Here is a 19,609-nt window from a genome sequence, read left to right as displayed (position 1 = left end):
GTCACATGTAGGCCAGATCAGGTAAGGATGAAGTTTTCTTCCTTAACAGATGTTAGTGAACCAAATGGGTTTTTACAAAAATCAGTGATGGTTTTATGATCACTATTACTGAGACTTGATTTGAATCCCATATTTTGTTAACTAAATTCAAATTTCAGCAGCTGCCATGTGGGGATTTGAACCCATGTCCCCAGAGCATTAGCCAGATCCCCTGGCATACTAGTCTAGTTGAGCCGAGGGCTCAATTTCTGCTCCACTACCAAAATGGACCCCATCAGTCTCACTGCGGGCACAGAGTAATTCATCAGGCAAATCAGGCTGCGGGAGTTCTTCTACAAACCCCAAGAGGCCAATAGCGAACACAATGAGACAGCCAAGGAACCGGAACAGCCGACAGAGAGATCCGCAGAGCAGCAACCGAAGAGGAAAGAGTCCAATTGGACTCCTTCGGAAGGTCGCTGCCCTCGACTTGACATGTACGCCCAAGCCATTAGGAGGTGCTTCAACACCAGATTCATCAACCACACTCACAAGACATGCTCAGATGAGGAGGATTGCAATAGACACCTCCAGATGCTGAAAGATGCCCTCATAAGAACAGGATATGGCACTCAACTCATTGTTCGACAGTTCCAACGTGCCACAGTGAAAAACTGCACCGACCTTCTCAGAAGACAAACACAGGATACGATGGACAGAGTACCCTTCGTCGTCCAGTACTTCCACAGAACGAAGAAGCTACAAAATCTTTTCCGGAATCTTCAGCATGTCATTGATGAAGACGAACATCTCGCCAGGGCCATCCCCACACCCCCACTTCTTGCCTTCAAACAACCGCACAACCTCAAACAGACCATTGTTCGCAGCAAACTACCAGCCTTCAGAACAGTGACCATGACACCACACAATCCTGCAACAGCAACCTCTGCAAGACATGCCGGATCATCGACATGGATGCCATCATCTCACATGAGAACACCATCCACAAAGTACATGGTACATACTCTTGCAACTTGGCCAACATTGTCTACCTGCAGGAAAGGATGTCCCGAGGCATGGTGCATTGGGAAGACCATGCAGACGCTACGACAATGGATGAATGGACACTGCTCGACAATCACCAGGCAAGACTATCCTCTTCCTGTTGGCGAACACTTCAGCGATCATGGTTATTTGGCCTCTGTTCTTCGGGTAAGCATTCTCCAAGACGGCCTTCATGACATACAACAGCGCAGAGTCGCTGAGCAGAGACTGATAGCCAAGTTCTGCACACATGAGGACGGCCTCGACTGAGTTCATGCCACACTATTTGTAACCCCAATGACTTGCCTAGGCTTGCAAAATCTCACTTACTACAATAGACATATCTTTAACCTACGCTTAATGCTATCTCCACTCACATTGTCTGCACCTTTAAGACTTGATTAGCTGTAAAGACTCGCATTCTAATCAGTATTCTGTAAACTGAATGCCTTTATATGCTCTGTTTGTGATCAGAACTCCCCACTCACCTGATGAAGGGGCAGAGCCCTGAAAGCTAGTGGCGTTTGTTACCAAATAAACCTGTTGGACTTTAACCTGGAGATGTGAGACTTCATACTAGTCCAATGACATTACATTATGCCACCAACATCTTTCCTTAAGGTTTAGTTAGACATCTAATAAATAGAAGCATGGCAGAAGATATCAGTCCATCATATGCACTTCCTGTGCTGTAAGGAAACATCAAGATGCTTCTTGTGCCCTGGACAACATGTCTGCAGAATGTGTGATCTGCCAGAGGAACTCGAACTCTGGGTTTCAGAGCTTGAATAGCAGCTGGTTTCACTGTGGTGAATCTGCAAGATTGAGAACATGCATTGTATGTTTCATTGTCTGCAAACAGAAACTGGCTGACAGGAAAAGAGGAGGAGTAAGTAGCGCAGGAGTTCCCTGAGTGCATCTTTCTCTCCATCTGGTATTCTGAATACTGATGAGGGTGATGATTCCTTTCGGAAGTTCAGGCAGAGCCAAGTCCACAGCACTATAGATGTCTTAGCTCTACAGGGTGTGAGGAGGATGATTGGGAATGCAATTGTGATTGGAGATTCAAGAGTCAAAATAAGAAACCTATGTTTCTGTGGGTATAGATGTGATTCCAGAATGGTATGCTTCCTACCTACACTCCAGGAGGTCACTGTGTGGCTGCAAAACATTCTGAGGGAGAGTGTGTGAACAGCCAGTGGTCAAGGGCCATATTGATACCAACGACATGCATGGAAAGAGGGATAAGGTCATGTAGACAGATTTTGAGAAGCTAGGAGTGATCAATAAGCAGGAGGTCAAAGGTAATAACCTTTGGATTATACCTGGGTGCCTCACATTGATACAGTAATTAGAGGATAAAGCAAGCTAATGTGTGGCTGGAGAGATGACACAGGAGGATGGATTTTAAATTCCTGGGCTAATTTTTTTGAATTATGAATTATATTTTGTCCTGAAGGGTTTGAAATGTGTGGAAGAATTAGGATTATCTCAGAAAGCAGATGGATTGGATCAGGTCATTTTGCTAAGTAACTACTGCAGCAGGTCAGGCCAACAAATCATTTCAAAGGAACATTTTCACTCTAGGTATTCAAGCAGCACAATCAGCATTTCCTGAGTTTTCTTTTGTATATTCAACTGTATTTATGAGCAGAAGAACAACTCACAAAGTGATAATAGACTGATAGAGGTTTACAGCATGGAAACAGGCCCTTCAGCCCAACTTGTTCATGCCGCCTTTTTTTTAAAACCCCTAAGCTAATCCCAATTGCCTGCATTTGGCCGATATCCCTCTATACCCATTGTATCCATGTAACTATCTAAATGCTTTTTAAAAAACAAAATTGTACCCATTCTACTACTACCTCTGGCAGCTTGTTCCAAACACTCACCACCTTCTGCGTTGAAAAAATTGCCCCTCTGGACACTTTTATATCTCTCCTCTCTCACCTAAAACTTTTGCCTTCTAGTTTTAGACTCTCTACCTTTGGGAAAAGATATTGACCATCTAGCTGATGTATGCCCCTCATTATTTTATAGACCTTTATAAGATCACTCCTCAGCCTCCTATGCTCCAGAGAAAAAAGTTCCAATCTATCCAGCCTCTCCTTATAACTCAATCCATCAAGTCCTGGTCGCACCCTAGTAAATGTTTTCTGCACTCCTTCTAGTTTAATAATATCCTTTCTATAATAGGGTGATCAGAATTGCAAACAGTATTCCGAGTGTGGCCTTACCAATGTCTTGTATAACTTCAACAAGACGTCCCAACTCCTGTATTCAATGTTCTGACCAATGAAACCAAGCATGCCGAATACTTTCTTCACCACTCTGTCCATCTGTGACTCTACTTTCAAGGAGCTATGAACATGTACCCCTAGATCTCTTTGTTCTGTAACTCTCTCTAATGCCCTACCATTAACTGCCCTGGTTTAATCTACCAAAATGTATCACCTCGCATTTGTCTAAATTAAACTCCATCTGCCATTTGTCAGCCCACTGGCCCATTTGATCAAGATCCCGCTGCAATTGGAGATAACTTTCTTCACTGTGCAGTATGCCACCAATCTTAGTGTCATCTGCAAACTTACTAATCATACCTCCTATATTCTCATCCAAATCATTAACATAAATGACAAATAACAGTGGACCCAGCACTGATCCCTGCAGCACACTGCTGGTCACAGGCCCCCAGTTTGAAAAACAATTCTCTACAACCACCCTCTAGAAGCCAATTTTGAATCTATTTAAATACCTCACCCTGGATCGTGTGAGATTTAACCTTAGGCAACAACCTACCATGCGGTACCTTGTCAAAGGCCTTGCTAAATCCATATAGATAATATCAACTGCACTGCCCTTATCTACCTTTTTGGTTACCCCTTCAAAAAACTCAATCAAATTTGTGAGACATAATTTTCCAATCACAAAGCCAAGCTGACTGTCCCTAATCAGTCTTTGCGTCTCTAAATGTCTGTAGATCCTGTCTCTCAAAATACCTTCCAACAATTTACCCACCACAGATGTGAGGCTCACTGGCCTGTAGTTCCCAGGCTTTTCCCTGCAGCCCTTTCTAAACAAAGGCACTCTCCAATCTTCAGGCACCTCACCCGTGACTATCGATGACTCAGATATCACGGCTAGGGGACTCACAATTTCCTCCCTAGCCTCCCAAAATGTACTGGGATACACTTCATCAGGTCCCGGGATTTATCTACCTTAATGCGCATTAAGACTTCCAGCATCTCCTTCTCTCTAAGATGTACACTCCTCAAGATATCACTATTTATTTCCCCAAGTTCCCTAACATCCGTGCTTTTCTCAACAGTAAATACTGATCAGAAATATTCATTTAGAATCTCACCCATCTCTTCTGGATCCACTCATAGGTGACCTTGTAGAAGCTCCTTGGATTCTCCTTTGTCTTATCTGCCAAAACAATCTCGTGCCCCTTTTTTGTCCTCCTGATTTCTCTCTTAACTCTACTCCTACACCCCCTATACTCTTCAAGGGATTCACTTGATTCCACCTGCCTATGAATGTCATGTGCCTCTTTCTTTCTTCTTGATCCGGGTCTCAATCTCCCGAGTCATGTAAGGTTCCCTACTTCTACCAGCTTTGCCCTTCACTCTAAGAGGAAAGTGTTTACCCTGACCCCTGGTTAACACACTTTTGAAAGTGTGCCACTTATCAGACGGCCCATTGTCTTCCCATAGAATTGTCATTTGTTCAGTTTGGAAAATGGATCTTGTGCTAATAGAAAACCGAGCCAAAACTAACCCTATGTTAATCTATTGCTGTGATCAAGTAATTATGGCGATAATACCAGCTTTATGATTGTTTGGGAACATTTTGTAGCAAACCTGTAGAGCCTCTGCTTGGGACGTAATCAACCACATTAATTTCCAGGTTTTAATTTTTTGTTCAAGTTTCCGGTCATAGAACATGGTGTAAAAACCAGTGAGTAGTGAATTATCCACATATTCACATATGTGAAATCTTCCCCGAATCAGAGCATTTGGACTGTGGTTTAGAGCATAATTAATATTCCTTTATGTATTTAAATAAAAAGCTTAGTGCTATTTTATTAATACCGCTGAAAGTGGATCTTACACAACAAAAATGTAAGTATCTAGTTCACCAAGCGTCAGTAACCTCATTTAAATAATTGAAAATATGATGTTAAAATTGATACAGAACGATTGATTGGTTTCATAGGTGTTCAGCACTCGCTTTCTTGATATTTAAATGATCTTAAGACGTGTCCTTCACTTAAAAGAAACAACTTAATTTAAAAGCCTCCAAAGGTCCACAAATGATCACAACTGATGGAAACTGATCACGGTGATGCAGTTAATCTGGGGCACAACCTGCTTTGCAGTTCAATGTTTTTCAAACTAGAGTGAAACGTTACAGACATTCAATTTTCACTGAATATAGCGAATTGTGCTGGAAAAACCAGCACAAGCTAATGGTTTGAAATGCATTGCACTGCAAACTGGTCTGTCCTCAAATCGGGCTACGTCCCCAAACCGTACGAATCACCATGACCATTTCCTGAGTGAACAATAACTGTTGTCCAGTTAGTAATGAAAAGTAGAAGAAAGAACACTTGGACAGGATGTAACAATGGGTAGCTTATTGGTAGATCACTGGTGCAATGCCTGTGATTTTCCAACTGTTAATGCCATAGAGTCGTAGAATGGTAGATGTTTATATCATGGCAACAGGCCCTTCGGCCCAACTTGTCCGTGCCACCCTTTTTTTTTAAAATCCTAAGCTAATCCCAATTGCCCGCATTTGGCCCATATCCCTCTATACTCATCTTACCCATCTAACTGTCTAAATGGTTTTTAAAAGACAAAATTGTACCCGCCTCTTCTACTACCTCTGGCAGCTTGTTCCAGACACTCACCACCCTCTGTGGGAAAAAATTGCCCCTCTGGACACTTTTGTATTTCTCCTCTCTCACCTTAAACCTCTGCCCTCTCGTTTTAGAATCCACTATCTTTGGGTCAATGGACAATGGATTACTTGTGGAAAATAACTTGCTGTATGTGAGACTCTGCCAGTGCTCTGGGCCTCAGATAATTTTGACTGTTCTTTTAAATTTTCTTCAAATACATGTTGTGCCAAAAGTACGAATATTTTGCTTTTGGATTGGTATGATTTAGAAACAAGGGGCTAGGATTCAAATGGAGCTGCACTACGTTTGGCAGAGATAAAATTGAACACAGCAGCAGTCCATCTGCAAGAAATAGAAAGCTGATTAAAAGATCATATTTAAAACACTAATGAACAGAACAACTGTTTGATGCAAAATGTAATTTACTGTCAAAGCAAGCAAGCCTTTCTCCCGGTAATGTTACAATGTGAAACTGCTAATAGCTTGCCTCCTGCAAAGAACTTGTTGGAACTGCAACAGAAAAGCAGAGTAAGTGTTTAGTTTTCACGCTGCCGTTCTCTTTGATATAACCAAACCACAATGCTAAAACAAAAACTTATGCTATCTGTGGGGACATCCCGCTTCTCTGGGTATACATTTATTTTATCATTAGTAATAGCAACTATCAGACTTGTTTCATCATACAGTATAATAACTCCAGGAGCCAGTTGTAAAGGAAGAGTACTTCATTGCACAAAATAAAGTAAAACAAAAGGCCACAAGCCTGTGGTGAACACAAATGGGTCCCAACTGAGATAATGTAATAATGGACCCACTCAGGTACCTGCTTTATGTAGGGTTCGGTATACGAGCTGCACCTGGTTACCAATCCCTAGGGAGCTCATATTCAATGAGTCCCATAGGGAAGTAAATCAATGATTCCTCATGCAATTCAGGGGGTTATCACATAAACTTAATGTATAATTAAAGTTCCAGGCACAAATCTGAAAATGTTGCAGGACACACAACTAATAATTCAAATGCTAGACAAATTGGTATTAAAACTCCTACCTGGAATTGTTATCAGTTGTCTCATTTAATGAAATGCTTTACAATATGTTGGTGCATTCATTCAATGGAAAATGTGATAGGCATGGAACGAACTTTTCTCTTATTGGGGTAAATTTTGAATAAACATTTGCACATCGGCCTCCATTATCTTTTCACCTCAACAGCCCAAGTGGTCAAGGATGGTGTGAGAAACAGAGTTGGGATCTTTTAGCAAGGGAGCATTTTTTTTAGAAGAATCTGTAATGGAAATTTCTCAACAAAATAAATTTCCTGTAAGAGAAAGGACTGCTGTTTTAAAATTTAGTGATACATTTTAAGTGTAATATGCAACAGTCTCTGTAGAGATTTGGAATGCGAATGACTATAGCAAAGGAGGGAGAAAAGACTGACCATATTCTATAAAATATGGAATGGCCTGGTGGGAATTGATAGAGACAAGTACTTGGTGTCTCCTGGCAGAGGTAACATCCACACCATCAGTAAAGGGCACATGGTCAGGAGACTATGCCCAAGTGAATCATAGATTACGTAAGTAGTGAATTAGGTTCACATGAAAATTATATGCAAGGGGAGAAAGATGAAAGTAAGGTGCAAATAGTCAAGTGAGCTAAATATTTAGTTAGATTTATTAATACTAGTAAGGTTTATCAACAATTGTAAGGTTTATTAAGCTAAGGCCAAAATTAATAGAAGTAAGCCAAAGTAAACGTAAGTGAAGTCAGATTAAGATATGACAGGGCAGCTCAATCATGTGGAACGCATGCTCTGCAGGAAGCCATGGGTGGTACCAGTGATCTAGGCACCTATGTGTGCAGAAAGTTGAGCTTCAGGTTTCTTAGGAAATGGCACATTTCAGTAACTACCCCTTGGTAAACCATATTGTATGTATGACAACTGAGGAAGGAGATGCGTACACTGATTTATCCTTTTGCATAATTTCCTCTGCTTCCTCCCTCTATCTGTCTTCTTTGCTGCTTTTGCTTCACCACCTTCTGATTCTACAGCCCAAGATAAACTGCAATATAGCCCCTGCATGACAAAAGCAGTTGGTTTACTCAAAGGCCTTTCTAAACTAAGCAATTCTTTCCAAAATTCCAGCATTACTACTTATGACTTGCAGAACCCTGGTCAACTCCTCAACGTCACAAAGAGTAATTCCACAGCTGAACGAATGTTCACTTTTGTGTTTTTAAAAGAGGATATTAACTGGAGTGGCCTGATCCAAAATGATGTGGAGATGCCAGCATTGGACTGGGGTAAACACAGTAAGCAATCTCATAAAACCAGGTTAAAGTCCAACAGTTTTATTTGGTAGCAAAAGGCACTAGCTTTCAGAACGCTGCTCCTTTAACAGGTAAGTGGGAGTTCTGTTCACAAACAGGGCACATAAAGACACAAACTCAACCACAAACATGACGTCCTCAGAAGACAAACCGGGACACAGTGGACAGAGTACCCTTCATCGTCCAGTACTTTGCTGGAGTGGAGAAGCTATGACATCTTCTCCAGAGCCTTCAAAATGTCATCAATGAAGATGAACATCTTGCCAATGCCATCCTCACACCCCCACTTCTTGCCTTCAAACAACCGCACAACCTCAAACAGACCATTGTTTGCAGCAAACTACCCAGCCTTCAGGAGAACAGTGACCACAACACCACACAACCCTGCCACAGCAACCTCTGCAAGATGTGCCGGATCATCGACACAGATGCCATCATCTCACGTGAGAACACCATCCACCAAGTACATTGCACATACTCTTGCAACTCAGCCAATGTTGTCTGCCTGATATGCTGCAGGAAAGGGTGTTCTGAGGTATGGTACATTGGGGAGGCCATGCAGACGCTACGACAACGGATGAATGAACACTGCTCAACAATCACCAGGCAAGAATTTTCTCTTCCTGTTGGGGAACACTTTAGTGGTCACGGGCATTCGGCCTCTGATCTTCGAGTTAACATTCTCCAAGACGGCCTTCATGACACAAGACAGCGCAGAGTCGCTGAGCAGAGACTGATAGCCAAGTTCCGCACACATGAGGACGACCTCAAATGCGATCTTGGGTTCATGTCACACTATCTGTAACCCCCACGACTTGCCTGGGCTTGCAAAATCTCACTAACTGTCCTGGCTGGAGACAATACACATGTCTTTAACCTGTGCTTAACTCTCTCTCCGCTCACATTATCTGTACCTTTAAGACTTGATTACCTATAAAGATTCGCATTCCAACCATTATTTTGTGAATTGAGTTTGTGCCTTTATAACTCAATTTACAAAATAATGGTTGGCGTGTGATTCTTTACAGGTAATCAAGTCTTAAAGGTACAGATAATGTGAGTGGAGAGAGGGTTAAGCACAGGTTAAAGAGATGTTTGTGAACAGAACTCCCACTTACCTGACAAAGGAGCAGCGCTCCGAAAGCTAGTGGCTTTTGTTACCAAATAAACCTGTTGGACTTTAACCTGGTGTTGTGAATCTTCTTACTATGTTGGTCCAAAATGGCCAGGCACCAAATCTGTTTTAGATACTGAATGATGTCATGATCTGCCCACATTCTAGGTTTCAGCGCATGCATTGGATTCTTGTGTTCTCACCCTCTACGATGTGTAGATCAGGATGTGTCACTTGAAGTTGTTGAGAATGGAGCCAACCACCATTTTATAACTCCCATCCCACTACCCCACTCCAGCAGCACCAACAGCACTGATATCAGTGGTGCCAAGGAACCAAATTTTATGGGCTTGCTCTGAGATGGAATGGTGGCATAATGGTTAGCATTGCTGCCTCAACGCCAAGGACGTTCGATTCTAACCTTGGGTGACTGTCTGTGTGGTGTTTGCACATTATCTCTGTGTCTGCATGGGTTTCCTCTGGGTGCTCTGATTTCTTCCCACACTCAAAAGATGTGTTGATTAGATGGATTGGGCATGATAAATTGCCTCTTTGAGTTTCAAGATGTGTAGATTAGGGGAATTAGCCATGGTAAATGATTGGGGATACAGGGATAAGGCAGGGGGGTGTAGTTTGGACCTGGGTTAGATGTTCTGTCGGATAGTCAGTGCAAATTCGATTCCTGAATGGCTTCCTTCTGTATTTTATGGATTTTATGGATTCTATGGAGACGACATGAGACTCGAAGTTAATATTTTTCATTCTGCAGAATGTGACCACAACATCATGCAGTTTGTTCAGATATTGACATCTCCACAAAACAGGCCATTGTTCCAGCATCAGTGGAAATTTGTGATGCACTTCACACTGAAGATCACTGGAGCTTGTATCTCTAATAGAATCCTGTGGACATTATATCATTGTGTGCGAAATGGCAGTGGAAATACCTAACCTGCATGATCATGTTCCTTGACATCTTAGATAATCAGGAATTAGCAGCATTCTCTCCCAGGCTATTTTCATAGAAACACAGAATTCTAATGACACAGAATGAGGCCATTCAGCCTATTCTGTCTGTACCAGCTCTGCAAATGTGTATTATGACTTAGTACCATTTGCCTGCTTTTACCCTGTACCCCTGCACATTGTTTCTATTCAAAACAACTACCTAATGCCATCTTGAATGTCTCAATGGAACTTTCCTCCACTACATTTCCAGGCAGTGCATTCCAGACCCGAACTGCTTGTTATGTGAAAAAGTCTTTTCTCGCATCACGTTTGCAGCTTTTGTAAATCGCTTTAAATCTGTGTCCTTTTGTTCTGGATCATTTTATGAGTAGAACTATTTTCTCCCTATCTATTTCATCCAGCCTCCTCGTAATTTTGAAGAGTTCTATTAAAATTCCTTTTAGCATCTTCTCTCCAAGCAGAGCAGTTCCAAACCCTCCAATCTATCCTCGTAACTGAAGTTTATCATTCTTGTAAACCTCTTCTGCATTCTCTCCAATGCATTCATGTTTTTCCTATCGTGTAGAACCCAGAACTGTACACAATATTGCAGCTGATTTTTAACTAGTACCTTGTACAAGCTCAGTAAAACCTCCTTGCTATAGTACTGTATGCCCCTTGTTAATTGTCCCAGGATATTGCATGCTTTGCTAACTGTTCTTGCCACCTGGTCCTGATACCTTCAATGATCTTTGCACATATACATCCATGTCCCTCTGCTCCAGCACCCAGCAGATGCCCCGCCTCCGCACCCCCCTCCCCTCTGCGCCCCCCCGCCCCCGCCAGTCCTTCCTACCAAAATACATCACCTTACACTTTCCTGCGCAAAACTTCATTTGCCACTGATCTGCCTACTCTGCCAATTTGTCTATCTCATTTTGAACTTGCCAACTCAAAAGCAGCTCCACTGGGCTATAATAGCTCATATGTCTGTTATCAGATTCTGGAAGCAAATATTTGAGTAGAAGCTTGATTTTAGCAGAAGACTCCCACGAGTATCTCAAAGCATCTCTGAAGAGGACAAATATCCCTGCCATTATGGAAGCCCCTGGCTTGTTACCAACCAAAATGAAGATGGTACATCCAGGAACACACCAAACACATCAAGAACCTTCATCGTTGACTCTTGATGTCAGAGGGAGTGCACAAATATTCAAACAACCCATCTACCCAGCCCCTCAAGAACTAACTGCCCTACATGTGGCAGAGTTTGTAGATCACACATTAGACTTAATAGCCACATCAGAATCCACCAAATTGAAATTGAAGCAAATCAACATTGATCCCAAGGGACTGCCTAAAGAGAACGTGAGAATCAGAGGATTGCATAACTGCCTAGCACTTATTCTCTGACTAACCAGAGATTTTAAATCTCTACCATTCCTTGGCTTCCCAAGACAGGCAGCAGCCATATGGACAGGTTGACAGCTTACCTCGAGGCTCCTATCTTTAGTGCTTTGAAGAAGTGCTAGACAAGCAAGCAGAGCAATAAAAGACTATGGCTGTAGTATTCTAAGATGCCTACTTGGCTCATGGGGTTATATTGGGATTCACTCGTTCATGCTACAATGGAATAAAATAAGTGGCTGCCATGACTGCAAACTGAAAAATTAAAATAGAACTTGCCACTCTGTTATAGAACTGGCCAGAATTTTATACTCCCCTCGGACAGGGTGACATGGCCGGTAAAATTAGATGCCATGCCAGTGATAACATGCACATTGTTTGCCCATACCCATTATTATTTTACCTGTGGCATGGGACATACGTCGGTGGGCCAATTAATGCCCTCAAGTGGCCAATTTATTGCCACTCAATGGCTGCTCTCACTTGGTCACTGGGATTTTAACCATCACAGGGGAGGCCCATGCCAGATCTCCAGGATGTCCAGTAAGAGCTATCAGCCTTGTGGATAGACTGGGGTAGTGGGAATGCCTGTTGGTTGGGTATCCCATTTCCCTGCACCTCCCTCCCCATTCCATCCAAGGTGTGGACTCCTCTCAAGATATGAACTCCCCTCCCCTCACTCCTCTTTGATTTGCCACCTCCTGCCCACCCCCACCTTCTTTGTCCCCTTTGTTATGGCCTGCCAGCCTGGTGCCAATAAGATTCTGGTTGCAACTCACAGTGTAGTCTCCATCATTAAACACCTTCTTTGGGGACTGTTACAGTCTTAGCAGCAGATATTGCTCCCAGTGGCACTGCTGTGCCAAGGGAACTGCCAATTTTTTAATTGGCTGGCAGTTCTCTGAGGTGGGTATTCCTGATTGAACAGAAGTTCAAGAGAAGCTCTCAGAATATAACAGTAAATATTCTTATAGGTGTCATTATTTGCATTTCCACAGCCTTACAACACCACCTCTCACAAAGTGAACATATATTTGATGTTGGCAGGTTTATTACTTATTATCAATCTGGTGCAAATGGTATAAAATTGCACATCGACCCCTTGGGGGCCTCATTTAAACAGTGGAATTGGGAAATAGCAACTTTCATTTCAGTGCAGTCAAAATCAGGTAGGGTCTCTGAAGGACATTTAATTCATTCTGCCAGATTACTGCCAAGTCAGGGACAATACTCAACCCAAAATGTACTTATGTAAATATTCTAAGATTGTTGTGCATCAATTAAAAGAGACATACATCTTAACTTAAATGTAAATAAACTATTACTCAAGACATTCAAAATGTGCCCTCTGGTCCCAAGAATAATGGAAACTGGAATTCTGAGACCAAACAATCTAAGTGTCAAATAAGTTTAGAAATGTGACAATTGTTACAAATAAATTCCATTACATATGCATGGATACCAGACAGTGCTTAGAAACTATAGACAAAAATATAATTCAAATATGTCCTTGAAAATCAATTCAAATAGCAACATTAATAACCAAGCTTGCAGGTGCAGCAGGTGGTCAGGAAGGCGAATGGGATGCTGGCCTTCATAGCGAGGCGGATTGAATATAAAAGTAGGGAGGTCTTGCTGCAGCTGTATAGGGCATTGGTGAGGCCGCAGCTGGAGTACTGTGTGCAGTTTTGGGCGCCGCACCTGCGCAAGGATATTTTGGCCCTGGAGGGAGTGCAGAGGAGGTTTACTAGGCTGATACCGGAGTTGAGGGGATTGAGCTATGAGGAGAGGCTGAATAAACTAGGCTTGTACTCGTTAGAGTTTAGAAGAATGAGGGGAGATCTCATTGAGACGTATAAGATGATGAATGGGATGGATAGGATAGAGGTGGAGAGACTCTTCCCGCTCAAAAAGGACAGTAGGACTAGGGGGCACAGCCTCAAGATAAAGGGGAGGCGGTTTAGAACGGAGTTGAGGAGGAACTTCTTCACTCAAAGGGTGGTGAATCTCTGGAATTCTCTGCCTGTTGAAGTGGTGGAGGCTGCCTCGCTAAATATTTTTAAGACGCTGGTTGATGGGTTCTTGATAAGAGAGGGGATTAAGGGTTATGGGGAGAGGGCGGGAATGTGGAACTGAGCCACAACAGATCAGCCATGATCTTATTGAATGGCGGGGCAGGCTCGAAGGGCTAGATGGCCTACTCCTGCTCCTATTTCTTATGTTCTTATGTTCTTACTATAATGCTACTTTTTTATTGAGTCTAGTCTTAGTTAACTCTAAGATTAAGCCTGAAATGTGCAGCAGATTTGCACGATACTGTTGATAGCATAATAGTTTGGAAGTTAACTGGTTCCGTACATCTTTTGAATATATTTTACATCAGTTACTTGCTCTTTTGCCAACTTAACTGAGAGAGCATGCGGCAATCAAGCATGCAAGTATCCATGAGCAGTTTCACTCTAATCCATTAGCAGGAAGTGCATTTGCAACAACATTAATCAGGCTACATAAGCTTTCTCATTTTTGTTGTGAGGCCCTTCACCAAAGACTTCAACTGCATCCTTCTTGAGTTTGCAAGGCTCTGTTTTCCATATGAGATGTTCTCTGTTTATGACTCATGAAGCATAGACCTCTAACTTAGGGCAGTTACAGAATGATGTGAAACAGAATAAATAATTTCACATCTCCATACTTTTATGTAAAACAAATATAATTATCTGGACTTTGTTTTTATTCATATAACACAAAGTTCAATCCTGATGTATGAAATAGCATGATGCATAATGAATCGCAATGCTATGGTATCAGTTTTTGTTCTCTCAGCTCAATCAGACAAATGTGCAGCCATCAATTATGAACAGCATCACATTTGTCTGCAAGCTGGGATAATACGACATCTATGAATAATTAACCTTTTTAAAAATAATCAAACTTTACTGATAATCAACCATTGATACAGTAATGATTTTAAATATATTACGTTTAATACAAAATTATTTCTGTTTGATCACTGCTGATTTGAAAAAAAAAGCTGAGTATCAGCAAGCTCTCCTTCCAGGAAGAAGTATGTCCTTTTAATGTATCTTGTGATTGTTTAACCTCCATTATTGTGATACAATATATACCAGAACCCGACAAATCTCTCATTGAGTATAATTATTAACAGCCACTCATATGAAACCTTTGCAAGCCTATGTAATTGAACAAACACTCCAAAGGATACTTCAACTCTATTCAGCAATAAAATTGTACAGAAACACTTTAACAAGTTTTGCATAATAAAATAAAGTGCTTCAGCATCACTTAAGTTGTTCTGGCGCTATAACTCTTATTAAAAAAAATGCCAAATACTGATAGCCTCTGGATAAATGTATATGAAACTCATATGTATACAAGGAGACGAATTGAACCATGAGTGCAAATGAATCTGGTGTCAGCCAGAACATGTTCTTTTTTTAACATAAATGCTGTTTGAATAATGAATTTTTTTTTACAAGAAACGTAAAGTAATCTTACCTCATCAAATAGTGCTTCATCTTCACAGTTTTCCAGTACTCTTGTATAGAATGAGAGCCCTTAAAATTTCATAAAAAAATGAAAGTCAGTTAAGAAAGGAAATTAGAAAATAACTAAATTACATTTATGAACTAAATTCAATTATATTTATGGCTGCAATTTAAAATGAATGTTAATCTGCCTAACCACCCAAAGAAGTTCTTAATCGGGCCTTTTTGGTTTAACTCATGAATTCTGTGCATTTTAAACAAATTTTGTTTAGCATGGTCTCAGTGAGTCTTTGACAAAACTCAGGGTTCCTGAGTTCTATTTTGCATGTGCATGAAAGACAAATGGTCATCTCCTTGGTATTGATTTGAAAATTCTAGCAATAGTTTTAAGTTATAAAAGCAGGTAATGATTTTGAGTAAGATGAAAGGAAATTAAAGACTTCTTTGAAAAAACCATGAGAAAAATTTGTGAACTCATTTCTAAAATATTGCATTCTGGAATCTGTTAGAGAAATGTTGTGATAAGGTACATAGGGAAGAAAAGAATAATATACATGTCTGAAAGTGGGTAGTTTTAGTTAGTTAATATTAGATGTGTTTTTCCAAGTACTATACACTTATTTTCTTGATGTGGAGATGCCAGCGCTGGTCTGGAGTAGGCACAGCAAGCCGTCTCACAACATCGTGTTTAAGTCCAACAGGTTTATTTGGTAGCATGAGCTTTCGGAGCGCTGCCCAATCAACATCTCACCTGATGAAGGGGCAGTGCTCCGAAAGCTCGTGCAACCAAATAAATCTGTTGAACTTTAACCTGGTGCTGTGAGACTTCTTTCTGCACTTATTTTCTTAGCAGTGGAGTTAAGTTGCATATTATTGGTACAAATTCAATTCTTTTGTTATTTTGATTGTAACTAAATTTAGAATGACTGAGTTTAGCTTAGAATACGTATCCCAAATAATTGGTGCATCACTGCCAATTCTTAATAAACATCATATAGAATTCCTTGGAAATCACCTTAGGCAAACAGCTGAGTTTAACCAGGCTTGTCATGCATCTCCATTCACTATATTGGCAAATAAGATTAAAATAAAGAAGACTTGGATTTATGTAGCATTTCTCACGACCAGCAGACATCTCAAAGCATTTCAATAAAGTACTTTTGAAATGCAGTTGCAATGTTGGAAACATATAACCCAATATCCACACAGAACATTCCCAGAAACAGCAATGTCTTTATGACCAGGTAATCTGTTTTTGTTATATTAATTGAGAAATGAACATTGGCCAGGACAATGGGGATAACTCCTCTACTTATCCTTAAATTAGTGCCAAGGGATCTTTTACATCGGCAGAGTGGGCAGGCAGATGGTGGCACAGTTTAACATCCCATCCAAAAGACAGCACATCTAATACTGCAGCACTCCCTCAGTATTGTATAGGAATATCAGCCCTGATTTTTGTTCTGAAGCCCTGTAGCACTTGAACAGCAACTCACTGTAACTCGGAGATGAATGCTACCAACTGAACCACAGCTGCCACAAACATTATTAATAGTTTCATTAAAATACCAGACGGAGCAATACAAGTCTGCTAATTCTTCAACTGTTATTAGACTGGTTAATGTCTTCAAACAGTTAAATTGGGAAGAGAAATTTTATACATTCAAACTTACAGGCTGCAATTCTCGGGCGGCCCCGTGCCTTGTTTCTTGGTGGCGGGAGGTGGCCTGCCATTGACTGGCGCTGGGATCTTACAGCCCCCTTCTGTCAATGAGACTTACCATTGAATCCTCTCCTCACTCTACTCCACTGGGGAAATGCTTGGTAGGGGTACGCCATTGACAGGACCCGAATCCCACCCTTCATTTGTTTTCACATTTATCTGTACGATTCTAGAGAATATTGTTCGGACACCTAGCTGATTAGCAGTTATCAGGGACCATAACAAAGTCAGGTGCTATCTAAATCTAAAAGAAAAACCTGAGTTCCTGAAAAACTGTCAAGTATTTTAGAAGCATTGAAGTACAGCACAGAAGAAGACATTTAGTCCATTTTCTTTGTTTTTGATCTTTGTTACAACAATCTAAAATTAATCCCAGTCCCTTATGTTCTCTCTATAATCCTTTAATATTGGACCTTCAACGGATCACCAAATGTGAAAATAACTTAGTTTTCAATTAAAAGTTTTGTCAGCAGGAATCTGGGCAATTCTTATGAGGTGAGAAATTACTGTTCATAGAATCATAGAATCCCTACTGCGCAGGAGGAAGCTATTTGGCCCATTGAGTCTGCACCAACTCTCCAACGGAGCATCTTACCCAGGTCTGATCCATGTATCATCCACGTATTTGCCCCCCTAATCCACCTAACCTGTGCATCTTGGGAAACTAATGGACAATTTTCCATGACCAATCAAACTAATCTGCACATATTTGGACTGTGGGAGGAAACTGGAGCACCCAGAGGAAACACATGCAGATACACAGAGAATGTGCAAAATGCCACTCAGTCACCCAAGGCCAGAATCTTCTGGGCCCTGGCGCTGTGAGGCAGCAGTTCTAATGACTGTCACTATGCCGCCCATGCTACTGGTAACATTGTAGTCATGATGTGGGTATGCCGGCATTGGACTGGCGTAAACACAGTAAAAAGTCTGACAACACCAGGTTTTAGTCCAACCGATTTATTTGATAATAGACTCAGCTTGTGAGTCTATTATCAAATAAATCGGTTGGACTAAAACCTGGTGTTGTCAGACTTTTTACTGGTAACATTAGCAGAAAACAAAAAATGTATTTGAATAGGCTGTTGGTGCCTAATCATTATTTTAAATGATTTAAAGATTTCATTAACACTTTGGACAGTACAGTTTCATGTGCATTATAGACTATCAATGTCAACAATAATTTCTCACCAATGATGATTCTTCAGGGTTAGTGCTGTCCTACATTCTAGAGGTAAAGCCAAAAAGCATAATGAATTGTACAGTTCCCAGTTGTGTTTTTTTTAATCAGATATTGCAATGAATTGTACTATCTCAGTGCATTGTCAGCACATTTACTAATGTGGCACACAGGGATGCAACTGATGATGTGAGACTCCAAGAAGTGTTTCTGAATGGGGCATGTATACTCCTGTTCCTGTTTCTTGTATTCTGGTGACAGGAAGAATAATAATGAGTGGAAAAGTGACCTTTAAAGGACCCATTTTCAATTTCAAAGAAAGATTTTTGGCATGAGTCCATGAAGTTGCTCACCATTTCTTCAGTACATCGCCAATAGTAGGAAAGTAGTTTGAGCTGGCAGACACAATTTCCACCAGGGAAATTCAACCAAGAATCAAGTGGAAATTTCAGTCATCTGTATTTTGACTTAAAAATTGGGCAAAATTTGTTGCAAAAATAATGGTTCCAAAATGAATCATGCTGTTACTAATGTATAAATTGGCAATGACACTTCACCTGCAGCTTAGCCATAAACAATATGCCACAGTAATCATGTTTATGTTGACACCCTTAACACCAATGAAGATATTAAGGAAATGTTTGGGATAGCAAGAGATATTGGGAGCCAAGTCAAAGAAAAAAATAAAGCATTTGTCAAGGCTAGGAGGCTGGGAACACACGAAGCAAGTATGGAATACAAGGAAAGTAGAAAGAAACTTAAGCATGGAGTAAGGAAGGCTAAAAGGGGTCACAATAAATCATTGGCCAGCAGGATTAAGGAAAATCCCAAGGCTTTTTATACATATAGAAAAAGCAAGACGGTTGGCCCACTCAAAGACAGGGGAGAGAATCTATGCGTGGAGCCAGATGAAATGGGCGAGATATTAAATGAATATTTTGCATCTGTATTCACCGAAGAGAAGGACTTGTGGATGGTGAGTCTGGGGAAGAGTGTGTAGATAGTTTGGGTCACGTTGAGATCAAAAAGGAGGTATTAGGCGGGGTCTTGAGAAATATTAAGGTAGACAAGTCCCAGGGCCTGATGGGATATACCCCAGAACACAGAGGCAAGGGAGGAAATTGCTGGGGCCTTGAGCAAAATCTTCATATCGTCACTGGCTACTGGGGAGATCCCAGAGGATTGGAGAATAGCCAATGTTGTTCCTTTGTTTAAGAAGGGTAGCAATGATAATCCAAGTAATTACAGGCTGGTGAGCCTTATGTCAGTGGTACTGAAATTATTGGAGTGGATTCTTCAAGACAAGATTTACTCCCATTTGGAAATAAGTGAACATACTAACAAGATGCAACATGATTTTGTGAAGGGGAGATCATGTCTCACTAACTTGATCAGGTTTTTCAAGGAAGTAATGAAAATGATTGAGGGTAGGGCAGTGGATGTTATCTACATGGACTTCAGTAAGGCCT

At 41.0% G+C, this 19,609-nt stretch overlaps 1 protein-coding gene across 3 annotated transcripts in view; it reads right to left on the bottom strand.

The window, feature by feature from the left end:
- Positions 1-19,609, bottom strand: part of otofa (otoferlin a) — a 335,468-nt gene that overhangs the window by 292,100 nt on the left and 23,759 nt on the right. For all 3 annotated transcript variants that reach the window (XM_080193269.1, XM_080193267.1, XM_080193268.1), the window contains exon 2: positions 15,248-15,306. In XM_080193269.1, coding sequence (XP_080049395.1) covers positions 15,248-15,306 — 59 coding nt within the window. The remainder of the gene's footprint in view (positions 1-15,247; positions 15,307-19,609) is intronic.

This window comes from Carcharhinus amblyrhynchos, chromosome 7 (genome assembly GCF_965287045.1).
Source record: "Carcharhinus amblyrhynchos chromosome 7, sCarAmb.v2.hapA, whole genome shotgun sequence".
Lineage (NCBI taxonomy): Eukaryota > Metazoa > Chordata > Chondrichthyes > Carcharhiniformes > Carcharhinidae > Carcharhinus > Carcharhinus amblyrhynchos.
This window is presented reverse-complemented; position numbering and strand designations above follow the sequence as displayed.